At 46.1% G+C, this 17677-nt stretch overlaps 1 protein-coding gene across 1 annotated transcript in view; it reads left to right on the top strand.

Annotated features, from left to right (window-relative positions):
- Nucleotides 1-17056, top strand: part of RNF32 (ring finger protein 32) — a 47876-nt gene extending 30820 nt beyond the window's left edge. Inside the window, exons 8-9 of the mRNA XM_024130309.2 lie at nt 15592-15759; nt 16668-17056. Coding sequence (XP_023986077.1) covers nt 15592-15759; nt 16668-16898 — 399 coding nt within the window. The 3' untranslated portion in view covers nt 16899-17056. The remainder of the gene's footprint in view (nt 1-15591; nt 15760-16667) is intronic.
- Nucleotides 17057-17677: the final 621 nt, after the last annotated feature.

Genomic DNA, 17677 nt, shown 5'->3' with positions numbered 1-17677 from the left:
TCACTTTGTTATACAGCAGAAACTAACACAACATTGTAAAGCAATTACACTCCAATAAAGCTGTTAAAAAAGAAAAAAAAGCTCTTCCAAAAAACAAAAACAGGAACAACTAACTACGAGGTAAAGTCTCACCAGGGTTAAAACAAATTAGATAAAGCAGAATGCAGATACACAGAATGGGAGGCATAATCACATACGTGGAAATTATCTCTGAATTATAAAAGACTATTGTGTACAACTTTGTGCTGTTACATCTGAAAATATAATTGAAATTACCTCCTATAAAAACAGCAAACATAGAAAGAAATATAAAATCTAAAAATGACTGAGAAAGGGGCTTCCCTGGTGGCGCAGTGGTTACGAGTCCACCTGCCAATGCAGGGGACTCTGGTGGGTCCGAGCCCTGGTCCGGGAATATCCCACATGCCTTGGAGCACCTAAGCCCATGCACCACACTACTGAGCCTGCGCTCTAGAGCCCGTGAGCCACAACTACTGAGCCCATGTGCCACAACTACTGAAGCCCGCACACCTAGAGCTCATGCTTCACAACAAGAGAAGCCACCACAATGAGAAGCCCGCGCGCCGCAATGAAGAGTAGCCCCCGCTCGCTGCAACTGGAGAAAGCCTGCGCGCAGCAATGAAGACCTAACGCAGCCAAAAATAAAATAAATAAATTTTAAGAAAATGACTGAGAAAAATTATATTAAAGCATCTCAATCTTTACCGAAAGTATATTAAATTTAACAGCCATTCCTAATAATGACCGTGAACTAGAACTAAATGAAATTTCCTTGTCACAATAAAGACTATATATCAGAAACTAAAAACACATTCTTTTAGATAGTGAAACCCTAAAGATGCAGAACAGGTTGCCCACAATCACACTTTGGCCATTCCTTGCCAATGAAATAAGACAAGAAAACAAAAATACAATGTGTGTGCATTATATAATCCATATTTATTATCTATACACATGGATTTTAAATCTATAAAATCATTTGAAAAATTATTAGAACCAAACCATTAGATGTTCAAATTCAAGGTAAATATGCAATAATAACTGCATCCTGTATAGCAACAATAATCAGATATAAAATGCAATGGAAAAGGATCCCTTTCATAATAGTTAATACCTAAAAATAAACTTACAAGAAATATACAAATACTGATAAGGAAAAGTTTTTCTGAGGATGATGTTGGCGACATGGCCAAATAAGTTGTCCCTCACTTGTACTCCCCCTAACCAGCAGCATAGCTTGGCATTCATCCACGGACAAAACTGCCTTAGTGGGAGCTGTGGGATCCAGCACCATAAGCCAAGGGACCCGGGAGGAGTCTCACCCACCCAAGTGTCGGGTCACAGGCACACACACTTTGGTCCAGGCTGTGGACCCTGAAGTGGCCCTTGAACCTGCTCCAAGCTGCCCCAGCCCCTCTCGCCTGCAACCTGGGTGCCCCTGGAGAGCACTGCCTTAGACAATCACCTACCAACAAGAAAGCCTTTGTGGAAGCCCAGGTTTCCAAAGGCAATGTTCCAGCACACTGTTGGAACAACAAAAACAAAATACAAGTTTGGACACATTGGAGAGGGAAAGAAGAATAGCCTGACTTTACCCATGTCACCCTCCCCACAAGGAAGCACAGCTCAGGGCCAAGTGATTTCTCCCACAGGGGAAAATGAGGGCATGTGAGTAAGTGCCTGGCTTCCCCAGCCATGTGGGACACTGCCAAAGAGGCTCATCTTTCCCTCACCCCATCCAGAGTACTGAATCATGAGCCACATGACTGGGGACGGAAAAGACTGGGGAAGCAGTAAATAGGACTCTCAGAGGACATGAAAGGGATGCGGATCCCACCGACAGTGTTGAGGACTCCATCAAGAAGCCCACTCAGGAGCCATTGGGGATGCCTCTCCTGCAGATCCCTCTCCTGGCCCCAGCACTCCACGTGCCTCGCCCACACCATGTGGCTGGCTCCCTGGGTGCACCCCTGATGGTGAGAGCCAGCTTTGGCAGATAGCTAGTGAGCATGTGCAGAAAGCCAGCCCAGGTCTGCAGCAGGGAGGCACCACCGACTTGAGCTCCAGCCTCACCTTGAGAAAGCAAAGGAGGCTGTCAGCACCCAGCCTGACGTGTGGCAGGATTGAGAGAAGGCACGCATGCTTGGACTTCTGCCACAGAGGGAGCAAGGAGCGTGGAGCAGGCGTATCCATAGACCGTCTGAGAAGCCTCACTATCCCAGCAGGGCTGGTGGAAGGGATTTCTCTCCTGAAGTCAGTCAGTAACGACTGGGGGAGGTGACTGCTTCCTCGGAGGCAAAGACAGCAACACAAGCCTTCAAGGAACATGAAAATCAAGGAAACATGACAACACCAAAGGATCACACTAATCTTCCAATAACTGACCTCAAAGACTTGGAGATCTGTGATTTACGTGATAAAGAATTCAAAATAAATGTTTTGAGGAAGCTCGATGAGCTACAAGAAAATACAGAGAAACCATTCAACGAAATCAGGAAAACAATACAGGAACAAAATGAGAAGTTTAACAGAGGGACAGAAAAAATGAAAAAGAACCAAGCAAACTCTGGAGCTGAAGTATACAATGAATGAAATGAAAAATTCAATAGAAAGCATCAACATTATTAGACTGGATCAACCAGAAGAACGAGCCTGTGTGAATTAGAAGACAAAACCTTTGAAATTATTCAGTAAGAGGAGAACAAAGAAAAAAGAAAGAGTGAAGAAAGCATATGTGATCTTTGGGATACAGCAGAAGAAACAATTTGTAAGTTATTAGAGTCCCAGGAGAAGAGAGGGAGAAGGAGGCAGAAAGGATATAAAGAAATAATGGCTGAGAACTTCCCAGACGGGGGAGAGATTTAGATATCCAAGTGTATGAAGCTCATAGGTCACCAAACAAACTCAATTTAAAGAGATCTTCTCCAAGACACATTACAATAAAACTCAAAGACAAAGAGAGAATCTTAAAAGCAGCAAGAGAAAATAAGCTTGTAACTAACTTAACAAGAAAATGCCCATAGGCTAACAGTGGATTTCTCAGCAGAAACCTCATGGGCCAGAAGATGCCCAAGTACTAAAAGGAAAACACTGCCAACCAAGAATACTCTATCTGGCAAAGATGTCCTTCAGAAATGAAGGCGAGATTAAAGACTTTCCCAGACAAACAAAAGCTGAGGGAGTCCATCACTAGACCTGCCTCACGAGAAACGCTGAAAGAAGTTTTTCAAGCTTAAAAGAAAGGATGCTAATTAGTAACATGAAAACATATGAATATATACATCACACTTTTAAAAGAAAGTACATAGTCAAATTCAGAATATTCTGACATTGTAGTATTGTGCTGTATTAACCACTTAACTCTCTTATAAAGGTTAAAGGACAAAAGTATTAAAAATAACTATAGCTACAATACTTTGTTAATGAACATACACTATAAAAAAGATGTAAATTGTGACATCAAAAACACAAAAGGGGGGAGTAAAAGGGTAAAGTTTCTGTATGCAATCAAAGTTATCAGTGTGAAATACACTTACACCTATACGATGTTTTATGTAAGCCTCATGGTAACCACGAAGCAAAACCCTACAGTAGATACACTAAGATAAAGAGAAAGTATGAGTGCGTACCACTCTGGAAAGTCATCAGTTCACAATGGAACGCAGCAAGTGAGGAAGAAAGGCACAAGGGAAGTACAAAACAGCCAGAAGACAATAAGGCGGCATTAGTAAGTCCTTACCTATCAGTAATTACTCTTAATGCAAATGAATTAATTTCGCCAATCAAAAGGCACAGAATGACTGGACAGATAAAAAACACAACTCATATGCTGCCGACAAGAGACTCACTCCACCATTAAGGGCACAAATAGGCTCCGAGTGCAGGGACAGAAAAAGATATTCTACTCACGTGGAACCCAAAAGAGAGCAGGGGTAGCTATGCTTCTGTTAGACAAAATGGACTTTAAAGCTGTAACAGACAGAGAAGGTCATTATATAATGATAAAGTGATTAATTCATCAAGAAGATATAACAAAAATTAACTCAAAATGCATTAAAGACTTAAACCTAAAGCCTGAAACCACAAAACTCCTAGAAGAAAGCACAGGGGCACGGAATTCCCTGCCAGTCCAGTGGTTAAGACTTCGCCTTCCAATGCAGGGAACGTGGGTTCGATTCCTGGTCAGGGAACTAAGATCCCACACCGTGGGGCAAATAAGCCCGCGTGCCACAACTACGGAGCTCGCACGCCTCAACGAGAGAGCCCGTGTGCCGCAAACTACAGAGCCCACGTGCTCTGGAGCCCTCGTGCCACAACTAGAGAGAGACGCGCGCACCACAACTAAGAGCCTGCGTGCTACAACTAAGACCCGATGCAGCCAAAAAAAGAAAAATAAATAAATTAAATAAAATAAATATTAAAAAAAAAAGAAAGCACAGAGGAAAATCTTGACAATGGTCTTGGCAATGATTTTTTGGATATAACACCAAAAACGCAAGCAACAAAAGCAAAAATAAATAAAGGGACTACATCAAACTTAATAGCTTCTGCACATCACTGGAAACAGTCTACAGAATGAAAAAAGACAACTTACAGAATGGGAGAAAATATTTGCAAATCATATATCTCATAAGGGGTTTTTATCCAAACTATGTACAGAACACATACAACTCAATAGCCAAAAAACCCAAATGTCTGATCAAAAAACTGGGCAGAGGAGGTGAACAGGCATTCTTCTGAAGACATAACAAATGGCCAACAGGTACATGAAAAAGGTCTTCAGCATCACTGAGCATCAGGGCAATGCAAATCAACACCGCAACGAGGTATCACCTCACACCTCTTAGAATGACTGTCATCAAAAAGACAACAAATACCAAGTGTTGGTGACGTGGAGAAAAGGGAGCCCTCCTGCACTGTCGGCGGGAATGTAAATTGGTGCAGCCTCTATGGAGAACAGTATGCAGGTTCCTCAAGAAAGTAAAAATAGAGCCACCATAGGATCCAGCAATCCCACTCCTGGGCATCTGTCCTTCCAAAGGAGATGAAATCAAGATGTCACAGAGATTTCTGCACTTCCACGTTCATGGCAGCATTAGGCACAGCAGCCAAGACACGGAAACAACCTAAGTGTCAGTCAACAGATAAATGGATAAGAAGATGTGGTACATCTACAATGGAATTCAGCCAAGAGAAAGAAAGAAATCCTACCATTTGCAACAACATGAATGAACCTTGAGGACGTTATGCTAAATGAAATAAATCAGACAGAGAAAGACAGATATGGTATGATTCCACTTATGTGTAGAATCTAAAGAAGTCAAACTCACAGAAACAGAGCAGATGGTGGTGGCCGGGGGCTTGGGGAGAGGGGCGGGGGAAATGGGGAGATGCCGGTCAGAGAGCAAGCTTCCAGTTAGGAGATGTCCTAACGCACAGCATGGTGACTACAGTTAACAGTGTGGTATTATAGCCTTGAAAGTTGCCAAGAGATCTGAAACGTCCTCACCACAAAAAAGAAATGGCAGCTGTGTGAGGTGATGGGGCTGTCAACTAACCTTCCGGCGGTCATCGTTTCCCAACATATAAATGCGTCAAATCATCACGTGGTACACCTTAAACTTACACCATGTTGTACATCAGTTATATCCCAATAAGGCTGTAATGGGGTAGAACATCCTTGTTAAATATCAAAATATACACAAAATGTTGGTAACTAAGATTCTTGTGAAATGTTAGATGAACAGGTGGTGAACCGGTAGAAAGTCACCCGCCTCAGTGCACAGGGATTCTAAGTCTACAGTAAAGGACACATATGAGATCAGTGAAGAAAAAGATTGAGAAAATCAATTCATTTATGCATTCATGTGAAGGAGAAAAATAGACATTACTTCATATCTTATCCTCAAAAAAGTTCCACATGGATTAATTATGTAAATACTTTTTTTAAGTGAATAAATAAAATAAGTAGAATACAACATAGATGTCGTACTGGGCACTGAGCTCTGCCCGCGCTCTGGCAGGGGGAACGGCCTGGTGACCCGGGTGTGAGGCGGGAGCTTCGAAAGCCCTCCTGACGCTGCAGGTGGAGCGAGAGGTCAGCGGCCCCCACCTCGCCAGGCCGCTGTGCAGAAAAGCACCGGACACACTGCCGGTCGACGAGGCAAAGTGACCGCCTTCACTTGGATTTTTAGTAACAGCGGAGCATTGGCTTATACATACATTAAGACACATACATTATTTAGGGGTTTCGGCTATTTTCTTGTGGTTTTTAAAAGATGTAATCCTGTGAGTAGAATAAGTATTTCACAGTGCAATACCAGAACAGCTTGACGACAAAGAATGTTAGACATATGAAACAACCATGCACCCTGAGTTAGTAAAGAAAGAAATCATCATCCAGAGGTGCCTTTAGGAAAGACTTTTATCTTAGTGTAATAGTATACCCTATTTTACAAGAAGAATTAAATAGCATTTTTCTAATGACAGAAACTGAATTTTACTCAGTTCATCAAGGAACAAACGTGTGTTTCAGTAGGAAAATAAGTTTGAACTGATCATTTTCCTTTAAATACCTGTAAAAATACTTTAACTTAAGCTTGTCAGTATAATGAGGCTTTAAAATCTAGAAATCACAGATTAAGATATTTAAAATAAAAATATAACTCTTGGTCCTGGATTCTCATTATATTCATCTTTACAGTTTTTCAGAACTAAACATGTGTCCTGAAGCCAGCTTCAGAAGAACAGGGGTCTGTAGGTTTCCTAGAAATAGATGCAGTGAAAGATAAATTCCAAAGCCAAAGTGAACGGTGAGTTTATCAAGGCTCCTTTGGGCGGGAGACTAGCTCTGTGACAGGGACATTCCAGGAGTGCCAGGTTTCCTGCACAGGCCTGCCTTCCAGCTCTGCATTTTGACACCCGTGCCTTCACCCCGTCACCCTCCTCACAACCTAAATGTGCACAGCACTTTAGGTCAGTGGACTGTTAGGGATCCAGTGTTTGAATTTTAGGAACTGGAGCGTTTACAAAGCAAAATGTGCAGTGACTACAGTATCAGATATGTAAAATTCTTCATTACCTGTGGAACAACAGTTCTTGAATCTGGGGTGATATGCAACCGCCAGCCACATTTCTAAGCTGTATCTCCGTACTCACCACTGGTGGCAGTTAAATTAACGCAAACTCATCTTATGTTTAGTCTAAGCAATTGAAATTGCAAATTACTAGAAGAAATAGATCATGTGATACATCCCGCTGTCCAAGGCAGATAGATAAATGTCAGATCCACCGCCTCATTAGTCAGTGAGACCAAGACATTGCAGCAGCTTCTGCCTTCTCCCCAAGCAGCCTGCTGCAATTCTGCACTCCAGTGGTCTCCAGACCTTTGGAGTCTACCGATGGTCAAAGAGAGACTCGGGGCTCCAACAAGGTCACTGCCAACTTTCAAAACCTTTCTATTTTGCCAAGTAAGAGTTAAAACCGAGCATCATACACCATCAGAATCATCTCTTAAAAGGAGGACTATTTTTCAACACCAGGAAAGTTGGAAATACTTGACCACGCGCTAAAGGCTATGCCTTTACACTGAACCACTTAGCTTTAAACAATTTCACTCCACTGAATTCACTTTTTTTCTTTTCTGGCAGATGGGTGAAAACTCCTCTGTCATACTTGGGAACCACTGGTTTAATTACCTTCAGGGAGAAGAAGTCTAATCAACAGAAAAGAAAGGCAAAGAGGGATAATAATGTGATTATTTTTAGGCACAATAAATGAGGAAGTGCTTGTTTCCTTTAAAGTTTCAAGATCTCACCAAGATGGATAGGTTTTTAATACTCTAGATTAGATTAGCTCAGGCCATTCTATTTTTATAAATTAATCTATCTTACTTGCAAAAGAACTGTGGCCTTGCATTTTCACTCTTCTGTTGCAGAGGGGATTAATGAAGTCTTTTCTTACCTTAGTTTTCCTGCATCTACTGGGTCTTAACTAATTAGTAGAATACAGAGGTCATCTTTCTACAAATAGTCATGCTTCCATATGCTGAGGATTTCTCTTCGCAGATCTGCCTTGCTTTGAAATATCACTGGCACATTCCTAACAAGACCGAAGCAGAGCAAAGTGAAGTTGTGTTACACTGTAGGTTCTTTTAAATAGACGGCAGTCCCGTGGTAAGAACTGCGCGGGTCAAATGTTGCGTTTTGTACCCACAAGTAAGTGTCAGAAAGTAACCTTGAGCGAGCAGGCCTTTGTCACGGAGGGCGCTGGGGCCCCAGGGATGATCCAGGAGGCCTGGTGCGCTCCTGCGTCGTCTGGTGAACTCACATCAAAGCCGCCTGGAGAGGTCACTAGATCTGCTGTGCTCATACCTGTCACCAGTGTGTACAGAAAGCCCAAGTGTTGCCCAGAATGCAACGGTTGGTCCTTGAATGCCTTTGATCCTTATCTAGAAATTCTGCTAGCATATGTCATATAATTGAGGTATGGCCTTTTATTGCTGCAATTAAAACTTTTCAAATGCATTATACTATCTCAACCCAAGCTAAACGTCCTGAGCATTGTTTAAAAAGTGAGGCTAGGGATTTGTCAGATGCTGTGGTTGACTCTAGGGGCTGCCGCTCCCACACCCTCCCGCGCGGGAGATTTCTCCTACTTGTTTTCATTTACATCTCGCCAAACAGCATAATGGTCTTGAAGTTTGTTTAGTCCTTTGACTTCCTTTATCACATAGAGATGGCAAACATTCTGTTGCTAACTTGAGGTGGCTCCAAGCAGCAAGACGGGGAGGATATTAAACCAGTAAAAGCTTATCAACTGATTCATTGATATGCTGTAAATTCCAGGCTTTTCACTTTGCTTTTGAGGGCGGCCGTAAGTCAACACATTAGTAAGCAATTGCTGACATCAAGATGGATGCGGAGAGGGGCCTCCTGGGCAGACAGAGTTCACCTGGGCACTTTTGTTAGTATATTTTTTTTTTACTGTTTAGCCAGGATGTACTTGTAAATGACCAGTAATTGCTTTATATATCAATAACCTGAATTTGTAATTACTTAATTTATCAAATATCTGAAACGTGAGACGTAAAAAGATAAGAAGATATTCATTTTTTAATTGAAAATTTTATGTATTTTGTCCATAGAATTCATATTAACCACTAGTTTGAAAACTAGAACTCAATCGTCTTTGCGTGCGTGGTGCTTGCCCCTTCGATCACTGAAGGCCTCTGACCCGTGCGACAGTGAGGCAGTAAATAGGAGGAGAAGGATGCTAGTCACACAGGAATTTGACATTCAAGAAATATTTCATAATAGCTACACTTAGGACATTGCTCTGACCTGGCCACGAAAGGTAGTCCGTAAATATATACTGACTTAAGTTTTTAAAATATTACCCTTGCTAACTTTCCAATACTTGAAGCACAAGAATAAAGACAGTCACATCACTTCACTTTTAGAAATTTGCCGTAAATATATACTGAAGGATTTTCGGTATGTTTATTAACAAGCTAATGTCAATGTTATAATTAGAAGCCAAACATTGATGCTTCACCGAATCTTGACGTGGCAGGTTCCTTCAGCATCAATCCATGCCGACACTGGCCTTTTTTTAAATCCTCACAAAGGAACTTGTACTGCAGTCCTTTAGAATATGCACATTAGGGCATGTATGTGTCTCCATTTCTAATCTACTGCAAACTTAAAGTCGACATTTTTTATTGAACGCCAAGGGCCTCGCCAAGATGAATCTAAGGAACGAGGAGATAAGAAATACACACAGGAAAAAGGCAGGAGCAACCCAGCCGGGGACAAGCGTCAAGCGAAGGGGCCAAAAGTGCTCTCTGGGCGTCGGGAGGGAGCGCGCGTCCAGCCCAGGCGCGGGGGACACACGGCCGTGCAGAGGTCGCAGGGACGGAGGAGCATGACGGTCATTCGGGGGCCGAGTGAGTCCGGCCAGACCGCAAGATCCCCACGGGAAAGTAGTGCCTTTCCTGAGGAGAGGCGGGCGCGAGGCCCGGGGAGGAGAGGCTGGCGTCAGGGATGGAGGGCGAGGTGGGGACGGCAGTGTCCCCTGCAGGCGGTGAGGGCGGGGGAGCAGCTGGGGGCGCCTGGCCCACGCCCGCCCGCCCCTCCTGGCCCTGCACCTCGCTGTCAGACCCTCTCTTCCGCACCGTCTCCCGGCCCACCCCGCCTTCCTGCTGGGTTAGGCGCCCTGTCGTTAAAGGAACAAGATGTGCCCCGGCCGGCCCGGCCCGGCCCAGGCTCCTCTGGGACCCGTCTGCGCCTTCTATCGCTCACCCTGCCCCAGCTAAACGGCAGGGTAAAGGCAAAATTACTTCGCTTAGGTTGACTGCGCTGCATTTTAAGTCTCCAACCAGCGCTGCAGATAGAGGGGATTGTTATTTTTCTCATTTACGACATGCTTTCCATTTAAGCCCAGGAAGAAAGCATGGTCGTTAACGAGTGGGAAAGTGATGCCAGGTGTGCCAGGCAGGCTGGCGGGCAGGAAAATACAAAGGAGCGCACCTGCGTCCGGCACTGACCCTGCACCTCGCCCGTTCAGAACGTGGTGCCGGGTGGGGAGCGGCTGTTTTCAAGCGGCCTCCGCAGACCCGAGCATCCCCCCGGAGCCCCGGCCTGCTTCCCCACCAGACTCCCGGCCTCCTCTGGCTGCGCCCCACCTTCCTGGAGGGAAAGAGGCAGGAAACACTCTGTCGAGAACGGTGTCCGTTTCGACCAGCCGCGTCCGGGAGAAAACCCCGAAGAGACGAAGGGGCAGGGAGCAGGGCCAGTGTGGCCGGCCGGGCGCATAAGACCCGGCGTTTCTGCTGTGTCCCCCGTAGCTGGCGTACAGAGCGACCCACAGACAGACAGAGGCGGGAACCCGGGGACCCAGGGAGAGCTCTGCACGGTGGGCCAGCGTTGAGTGCAGCAGCCCCCGCGCCCGAGCTGACAGCGAGAAGGAATGGAGGCGGCCCGCAGCGCGGGGAGGCAGCGTCGGGGACCGTCCCCACTGGGGCCACGTGGGACCCAGCAGCGTGCACACCAGCTCCGACTCAAGCCGTGAGAACGCACTCAACGTGTAGGAAGAGCACCACGGAGATACCTCGCCACACACGTGACAACATTAACATACATATACAGAGAGGGATGTGTAAATACTCGTGGCCTCCACCTTTTCTCCGTTGCTCTCTTAAGTGACCTTTGAAAGCTCACGGGGACACCTCACACTTGGAGTTGGGTGGTTACGCCTCCAGGAATGATGACTAAAGCTGTGTTAAATAACTCAGACTCAAAAATCCATCGGGAAACTTCTCTGCTGGCAGCTCTCAAGCATGAGTGAGCATCAGGCCCCGTGGGGTTGTTAAACCACAGGCGGCTGCACCCTACCTGCAGGCTGTGACCCGGGAGGGCCGGGCCGGCCCGGGAGCGGCACCGCTAACAAGTTACCAGGCAGGCGGCGCGGGCGCTGCGGGTCCAGGGCCTCACCTGAGAAGCAGCACTGCGGTCCTCTCACGCCAACCTCTCTGCTCCAAGTAGCACTTCTGTTCAGAACTAATTTGAGAACGTACCTCATAATCTGAGATACCCTGTAAGGTCTGGAATAGAACGTGATCCTTTTTATTCTGAGGTATAATTTTGGAGGAAGAAAAGACCTTACCTTGCAGGTCTATATGGGAAATATCTCACACTTCAAGAAAACCCAAGTTACAGAAAACTCGAGTTATAAGACATTAATTGGAAGGCAGTTGTATGCATTTCCAAGTAATTCTTCCTTTTATAAAGTATGGGGAACTCTTCTACTTTCAATAATTTATTTGGCGATTATCAGGTATTTGAAAGGCTGAGAACAGAGAAAATGAAACACTGCCAGCTGGAGCCCATAAGCTAGGATCCAGCTGCCAGGCAAGTGTAATTAGAATCAGCAAGAAACAGAATTGGATTCATAGACGGAAAAGCATCTTCCTCCAGACCTCCAAGTACGGCTGAAAAACAACCGCATGCAAAACCCCAAAACACAGGTGCCTGGATTCAACCCCCGTGGGCCGCCTGCCGTGTTACAGCACGGCGTTCCCCTGAAACCCAGCACACATCCTTGTTAACACCCAGGGGCCAAGGCTGGGCAGGCTCACTCACCACAGCCGCTGCCCGCCTCCCGCGCAGGCTCAAGTCTTCTCGCGGGACAGAAGGGAATGGGAAGGGAACACCAGGTCCGTGAAGGCACCTTCTGAGGGAGGTGACTTACACAGACATGGCATCCCGCCAGGTTATCCACATAAAAACAAACGAACAGACAAACCACGCACATGGGAGGTCCAGTGGAGTAGGACCCTTGAAATGGGAAAAGTCCTCCCCGCCCGTGGAGAACACGTTGCGCGCATCACACGCCTAAGTGACTGCGAGGTTCGATGGGCTGAGTTCCTTTCATCCTGCCCGGTTCCGTGAAAGAGCCACAGTCTCTCAACCAGGACACTGCTAATTGCTGAAACGAATAAACCCCTAATTTCAACGACTGAAAATAGAAGCTTCAGTGACCTGAGTCGCAGCGTGCCACCCTGTGGGACACAGATACGGACCCCCCATCCTTTTGCCCTACCATCCCCCGGGCCTCAGAGACCTGTGTGTCCAGCCCAGAGACCCCATTCCCATTGGAAACGCTGTGTCACGTGGCCCCACCTAGCACAGGGGGAATGGGGAATGTGGTTTCTGGATGGGACGCCAACTTCTGCAGACCGCTCTGTGCCGGGGAAGGACGAGCAAGACAGCCAGCAGGTGACAGCCACCACTGTCACACCCTTTAAACAACAGATCACCCCTACCATTTACATCAGTCCTCAAGCGTTTAACAAAGGAGCTCTCGGAGTGGCCCTGGGTTGGCTCCCTCTCCGTGCCCAGACGTGATGGTCACTCCTTTCTAGCGTATGCCTTTCTGAGCCGCCAGGCCACGCTGTCCAGTGCAGGGAGCCACAGGCCGCCTGTGGCCGCGTCCGGTCCACGTGGGGTGTGATGCGCGTGCACAACATGCTCGGATTTCCAAGTCTTTCAGGAAGGAAAGAATACAAAGATCTCAATAGCTCATGCAACTGATACATTTTGAAGTGATACGTATTTTGGATACGTTGGATTACATAAAATATTAAATTTAATTCCACCTATTTAGAAACTTTTCTTAACGTGGCTCCTGTAAATTTTAAGATTAGACATGGCTCACGTGACATTTCTTGTGGATGGTGTCGATCTAGACTAGCTGGTGAAGTCTTACATTTTAGAAAGTTCTAAAAACAATTATACTAAAAGGGTTTTTTCCAAGTTTATCATACAGCACTTTGAGAAGATCAGGGAGAGAAAAAAAATAAGACCAAATACAGCCCTATCCCCAAATCTCTTTAATAAAACCCATTTACTCCTGTGCCCCTGCTGTTCACAGGCCTTTTTCTTTTCTTTAAATTTTTATTGGAGTCTAGTTGATTTACAATGTTGTGTTAGTTTCAGGTGTAAAGCGAAGTGAATCAGTTATACATATATATCTATACATATACATATAGGTATATATATATATACATATATATCCACTCTCTTTTAGGTTCTTTTCCCATATGGGTCATTACAGAGTACTGAGTAGAGTTCCCTGTGCTATACAGTAGGTCCTTATTAGTTACCTATTTTATATATAGTAGTGTGTATCTGTCAATCCCAGTCTTCCAATTTATCCCTCTCCCCTCCCCCCCGGTAACCATAAGTTTGTTTTCTAAATCTGTGACTCTATTTCTGTTTTGTAGATAAATTCATACTGAGTGAAGAAAGTCAGGCAGAGAAAGACAAATATCATACGATAGCGCTTGTATGTGGAATCTAAAAAAAAAAAGGGAGGGGGTACAAATGAACTTGCCCAGTCTTTTCTCATAAGAGTCCCTCAACAGCGAACGTAACTTGCCCAAGGTCACTCCGCTAGTAACTGACAGCCTGGATTTGAACCCACAGTGATAATGCAGGTCTTTACAACGTAACTGAAATCCATGAAACTCTTTTTCCTTCCCAGCCCATTCTAAGGAGACCGACTTCTGGAATCTTGAAGCCCTTTGGAATCACAATATCACTCACCTATCTAGGCATCCCTGCTAACGTGTTTGTTCCTGAAAAATCATGCAGGACTTATGGGAAAATGGGCAAGCCATCTACAACCTGCGCAACTGTAACCAAAACACTAACAAAAACCCTAAAAAGTTTAAGACGTTAAATTTCTAATAAGCCAATAACTATACGACCTGGTCTTTTTTAAAAAGGAGTGGATGGCATCTTGATGGAAGGGTATACACAGAAGACTTAAAGATTCCTAATTTGGGAGATTACAATTCACAGAGATCAGAGAGACTCACACAGTAAATATTTCCAAAGGCCAAACTGAGTCCAGAGTAGGGAGGCTGGAGGATATCACGGTTTCACTACTTTGCAGTGAGTAACTGTTACCGCTTAACGGACCAAAAATGCACACACTTCGGTCCATCTGGGGGAAGTCACGCATGAGTCCACGTACCTCCCACGTGATCTAGGCATGTTGCGTTTTACGAATCACAGGTGAGGGAACTTGTACTGCAAATGCGTGCCTTCATCCTGGCAATTCTGGTTTGCTGCCATCAGGAGGCGACAGCATGCCACAGCCAACAACTAACTCATTTGTCCTGAGATCACTGTGCTTTTCTAAATCTTTTTGTATCAAAATATAGACCTTTATAAAAGGACTGAGCTTGGCAGAACATTAGAGACTGTATTTAAGGCTAATACTTCTAAAGCAGAACGGAAGTTTGAGATAAAAGGTAACACGCCGTCTCCATATTTACGCTAGCAGCGAAAACAGGATTTTGAGGTAAGTCCTAAAGATGTGTTCTGTAGCAAGGGGACATACAACTGTCCATAAACTGATTAACTCAGCTTATTTTTTAAGGTCCTTAGGCAAGGGGTGGGGTTCACAATTATGATTTTAGAGCTCGGTGAGAAAAGCAGAATGAGTAACTGGTGTGAAAGAAGGAGATCATCTTTCTCTTGGAAAGATTACTTTCTAAGTGTTTTTTTTAAAACATTTTTTAAAACGTTCACACTAAAATGCTCATTCACAACCTGCAGCCACAGGGGAAGGTGCTGTGGAGCAAGGGGAAGCGAAGCAGCTCTCCTTAGCGATGGCCTGGTGGTGGCCCCGGGAAAGCGGCACTGTGCAGTGACCATCCTGTGAAGACCAGAGTAACCAGTGCCAGACCAGGACGACCATGTGACTACTTGTGCAAAATTCTAATCCTTTCTCCTCTCAACTTCTCATCAATGTATTCCCTGCTAACAAGCAAGGCTTACGACCAGGTGCCCCGTTCTGGTAAAATCTCTGCACCAATTCTCTGGACTTGGAGTGATTAAGGAAATCGCCGTGTCTCTATTTCCCCAAGAAGTACTATTCAGAGGCAGGGCCTTAGGGAAATTAGCAGGAATGGTGGTCAGGACTCAAGAAGGTGCTTCCCTTCAACCTACCTCTAGAACTTCTCACTGCCTGTGAGTAAGTGTGCCCCCGCCGTGTCCCCAGTTCGCAGAAATCAGCCACCGCCTGCTGTGCTCTTACCACACGGACATAGACGAGCTCCTCTCAGAGATCGACCGCTGCCTGGCCCTCAACCGCAGCGTGCTGCAGCAGCTGGAGGACAAGTGCGGCCACGCACTCACGGAAGAGGACTGGGGGAAGATCCAGACACAGGTAGGCTGTGGCCGGGACAGGGCGGCCAGCGGCTCTGCAGTGCTGCTTACAGGGGGGCCCCCCAGGAAAGAGGGGGCCCGGCCTGTGCCCGCAGCACGTGGGGCCCCGGGACCTTCACCACCCACTCTGGGGTGAGCGCCAAGGCCCTTGAGTGTGAAATCCTGCTTTGATGATGGCACTTTGTGGAAGCGCCGAGGGAAAAGGCCTCCCCACACACTCTTGCCCCGTCCCCCGGAGTTTCCCCGCAGGTCCCAGCCTGCCCTCCTCTTGCATCTGTAGGAGCCGTGAAAGAACGACACTCCAAGTCCCACAGAGGAAACACTTGCTTAGAAAATCACAGAGAGGAAAATGTATAAAGAAGTTTAGCAGCTACATAGTATCAAGAATTTTGAAAAAGACTACTCTTCATTGCTTAATTAAAAGAAAATCTATATTATTAATGTTCAGCATTTTATAAACTATTTGTGTTTCAAAATGGGTTATCCCAGGTGGGTTACTATCCATTTTCACAAGAGTAGCAGACTACATATATAATTAATGTCATTTTTTTTTTTTTTTTTTTTTTTAGTACGCGGGCCTCTCACCGCTGTGGCCTCTCCCGTTGCGGAGCACAGGCTCCGGACGCGCAGGCTCAGCGGCCATGGCTCACGGGCCCAGCCGCTCCGCGGCACGTGGGATCCTCCCGGACCGGGGCGCGAACCCGTATCCCCTGCATCGGCAGGCGGACTCGCAACCACCGCGCCACCAGGGAAGCCCAATTAATGTCATTTTAACACAGAATGAAATGTCTTCATTTTTAGAAGATCCACGTCTGTCGGTATTCAGTTCTCACTTAAATGTCCGGCACTGCCTATCACGATGAAACTAACAACCCGCGCGACAAACTCCCGTGTCGTCCTGTGTTGCAGGCCCCGCTCCGGAGGAGCCCCGAGTGCGCCACCTGCCGCAGCCCGCTCGCCGTCGGCAGCCAGGCTCACCCGGCCCCCTCGTCACGGCACACAGTCGTCCTGTCCTGCTCACACGTGTTCCACCACATGTGGCTCCTTGCTCTGGAGGAGTTCTCCTTGGGGGACAGTTCTCCCGTCCACGTGTGTCCTCTCTGCCGCTCTTGCTATCAAAAGAAAATTCTTGAATGTTGAATTCACAGGAATAAAAATTATATAATTCGGGGGGAAAGGTTTACCTTAATTTTGGTAGTTGTACTTAGGAAAGCTAACGATATTTTAAAAGCTGACAACCCATCCAATTTTAGTCTTTATAAAAAGAAAACTTCAGATTCATGAGTTTAATCAGTTGAAGTAAGTGAGGAATGGACTAAAAACTTCTGTCTCAGGGCTTCCCTGGTGGCGCAGCGGTTGAGAGTCCGCCTGCCGATGCAGGGGACGCGGGTTCGCGCCCCGGTCCGGGAGGATCCCACGTGCCGCGGAGCGGCTGGGCCCGTGAGCCGTGGCCGCTGGGCCTGCGCGTCCGGAGCCTGCGCGTTCTATAATTTGCTGATTTGCTCTGCGTCTAGTGGGCCAGCTGGAATTGCTCGTAACAGTAAAGGGACTCCCTTCCGACACAGTAGCCTGGCTCACTGGCCCATTTCCGCAGCCGTTCTGATTGGCCCGCAGCGGGGCTGCCAGTAGGGCTACAATACCCTGTCTTGCCAGGCCTGGCCCCCGCGCGGCTGGTACTTACCTACAGCTCGTGTCGACCACAAGCTAGTAACCCAAAGGTCCTCTGCCCCTCCTAATTCTTGTTTTGTAGGAACTGCTTTATTTCTATAGGATAAATTACTGTTGTACTTCAGCACGTCGAATATATAAACCCAAGATATGAAAATAAAATATTCAGTGGTTTCAACATCAGAAGATAGTAAATCACATAGTAATGACTTAGAGCCACATATACTGTTTTCGTTCATACGTGAAGCAAT

Source organism: Physeter macrocephalus, chromosome 5, assembly GCF_002837175.3.
Source record: "Physeter macrocephalus isolate SW-GA chromosome 5, ASM283717v5, whole genome shotgun sequence".
NCBI lineage: Eukaryota > Metazoa > Chordata > Mammalia > Artiodactyla > Physeteridae > Physeter > Physeter macrocephalus.
Note: the sequence above shows the minus strand (reverse complement) of the source record. Positions and strands in the feature narration are given on the sequence as shown.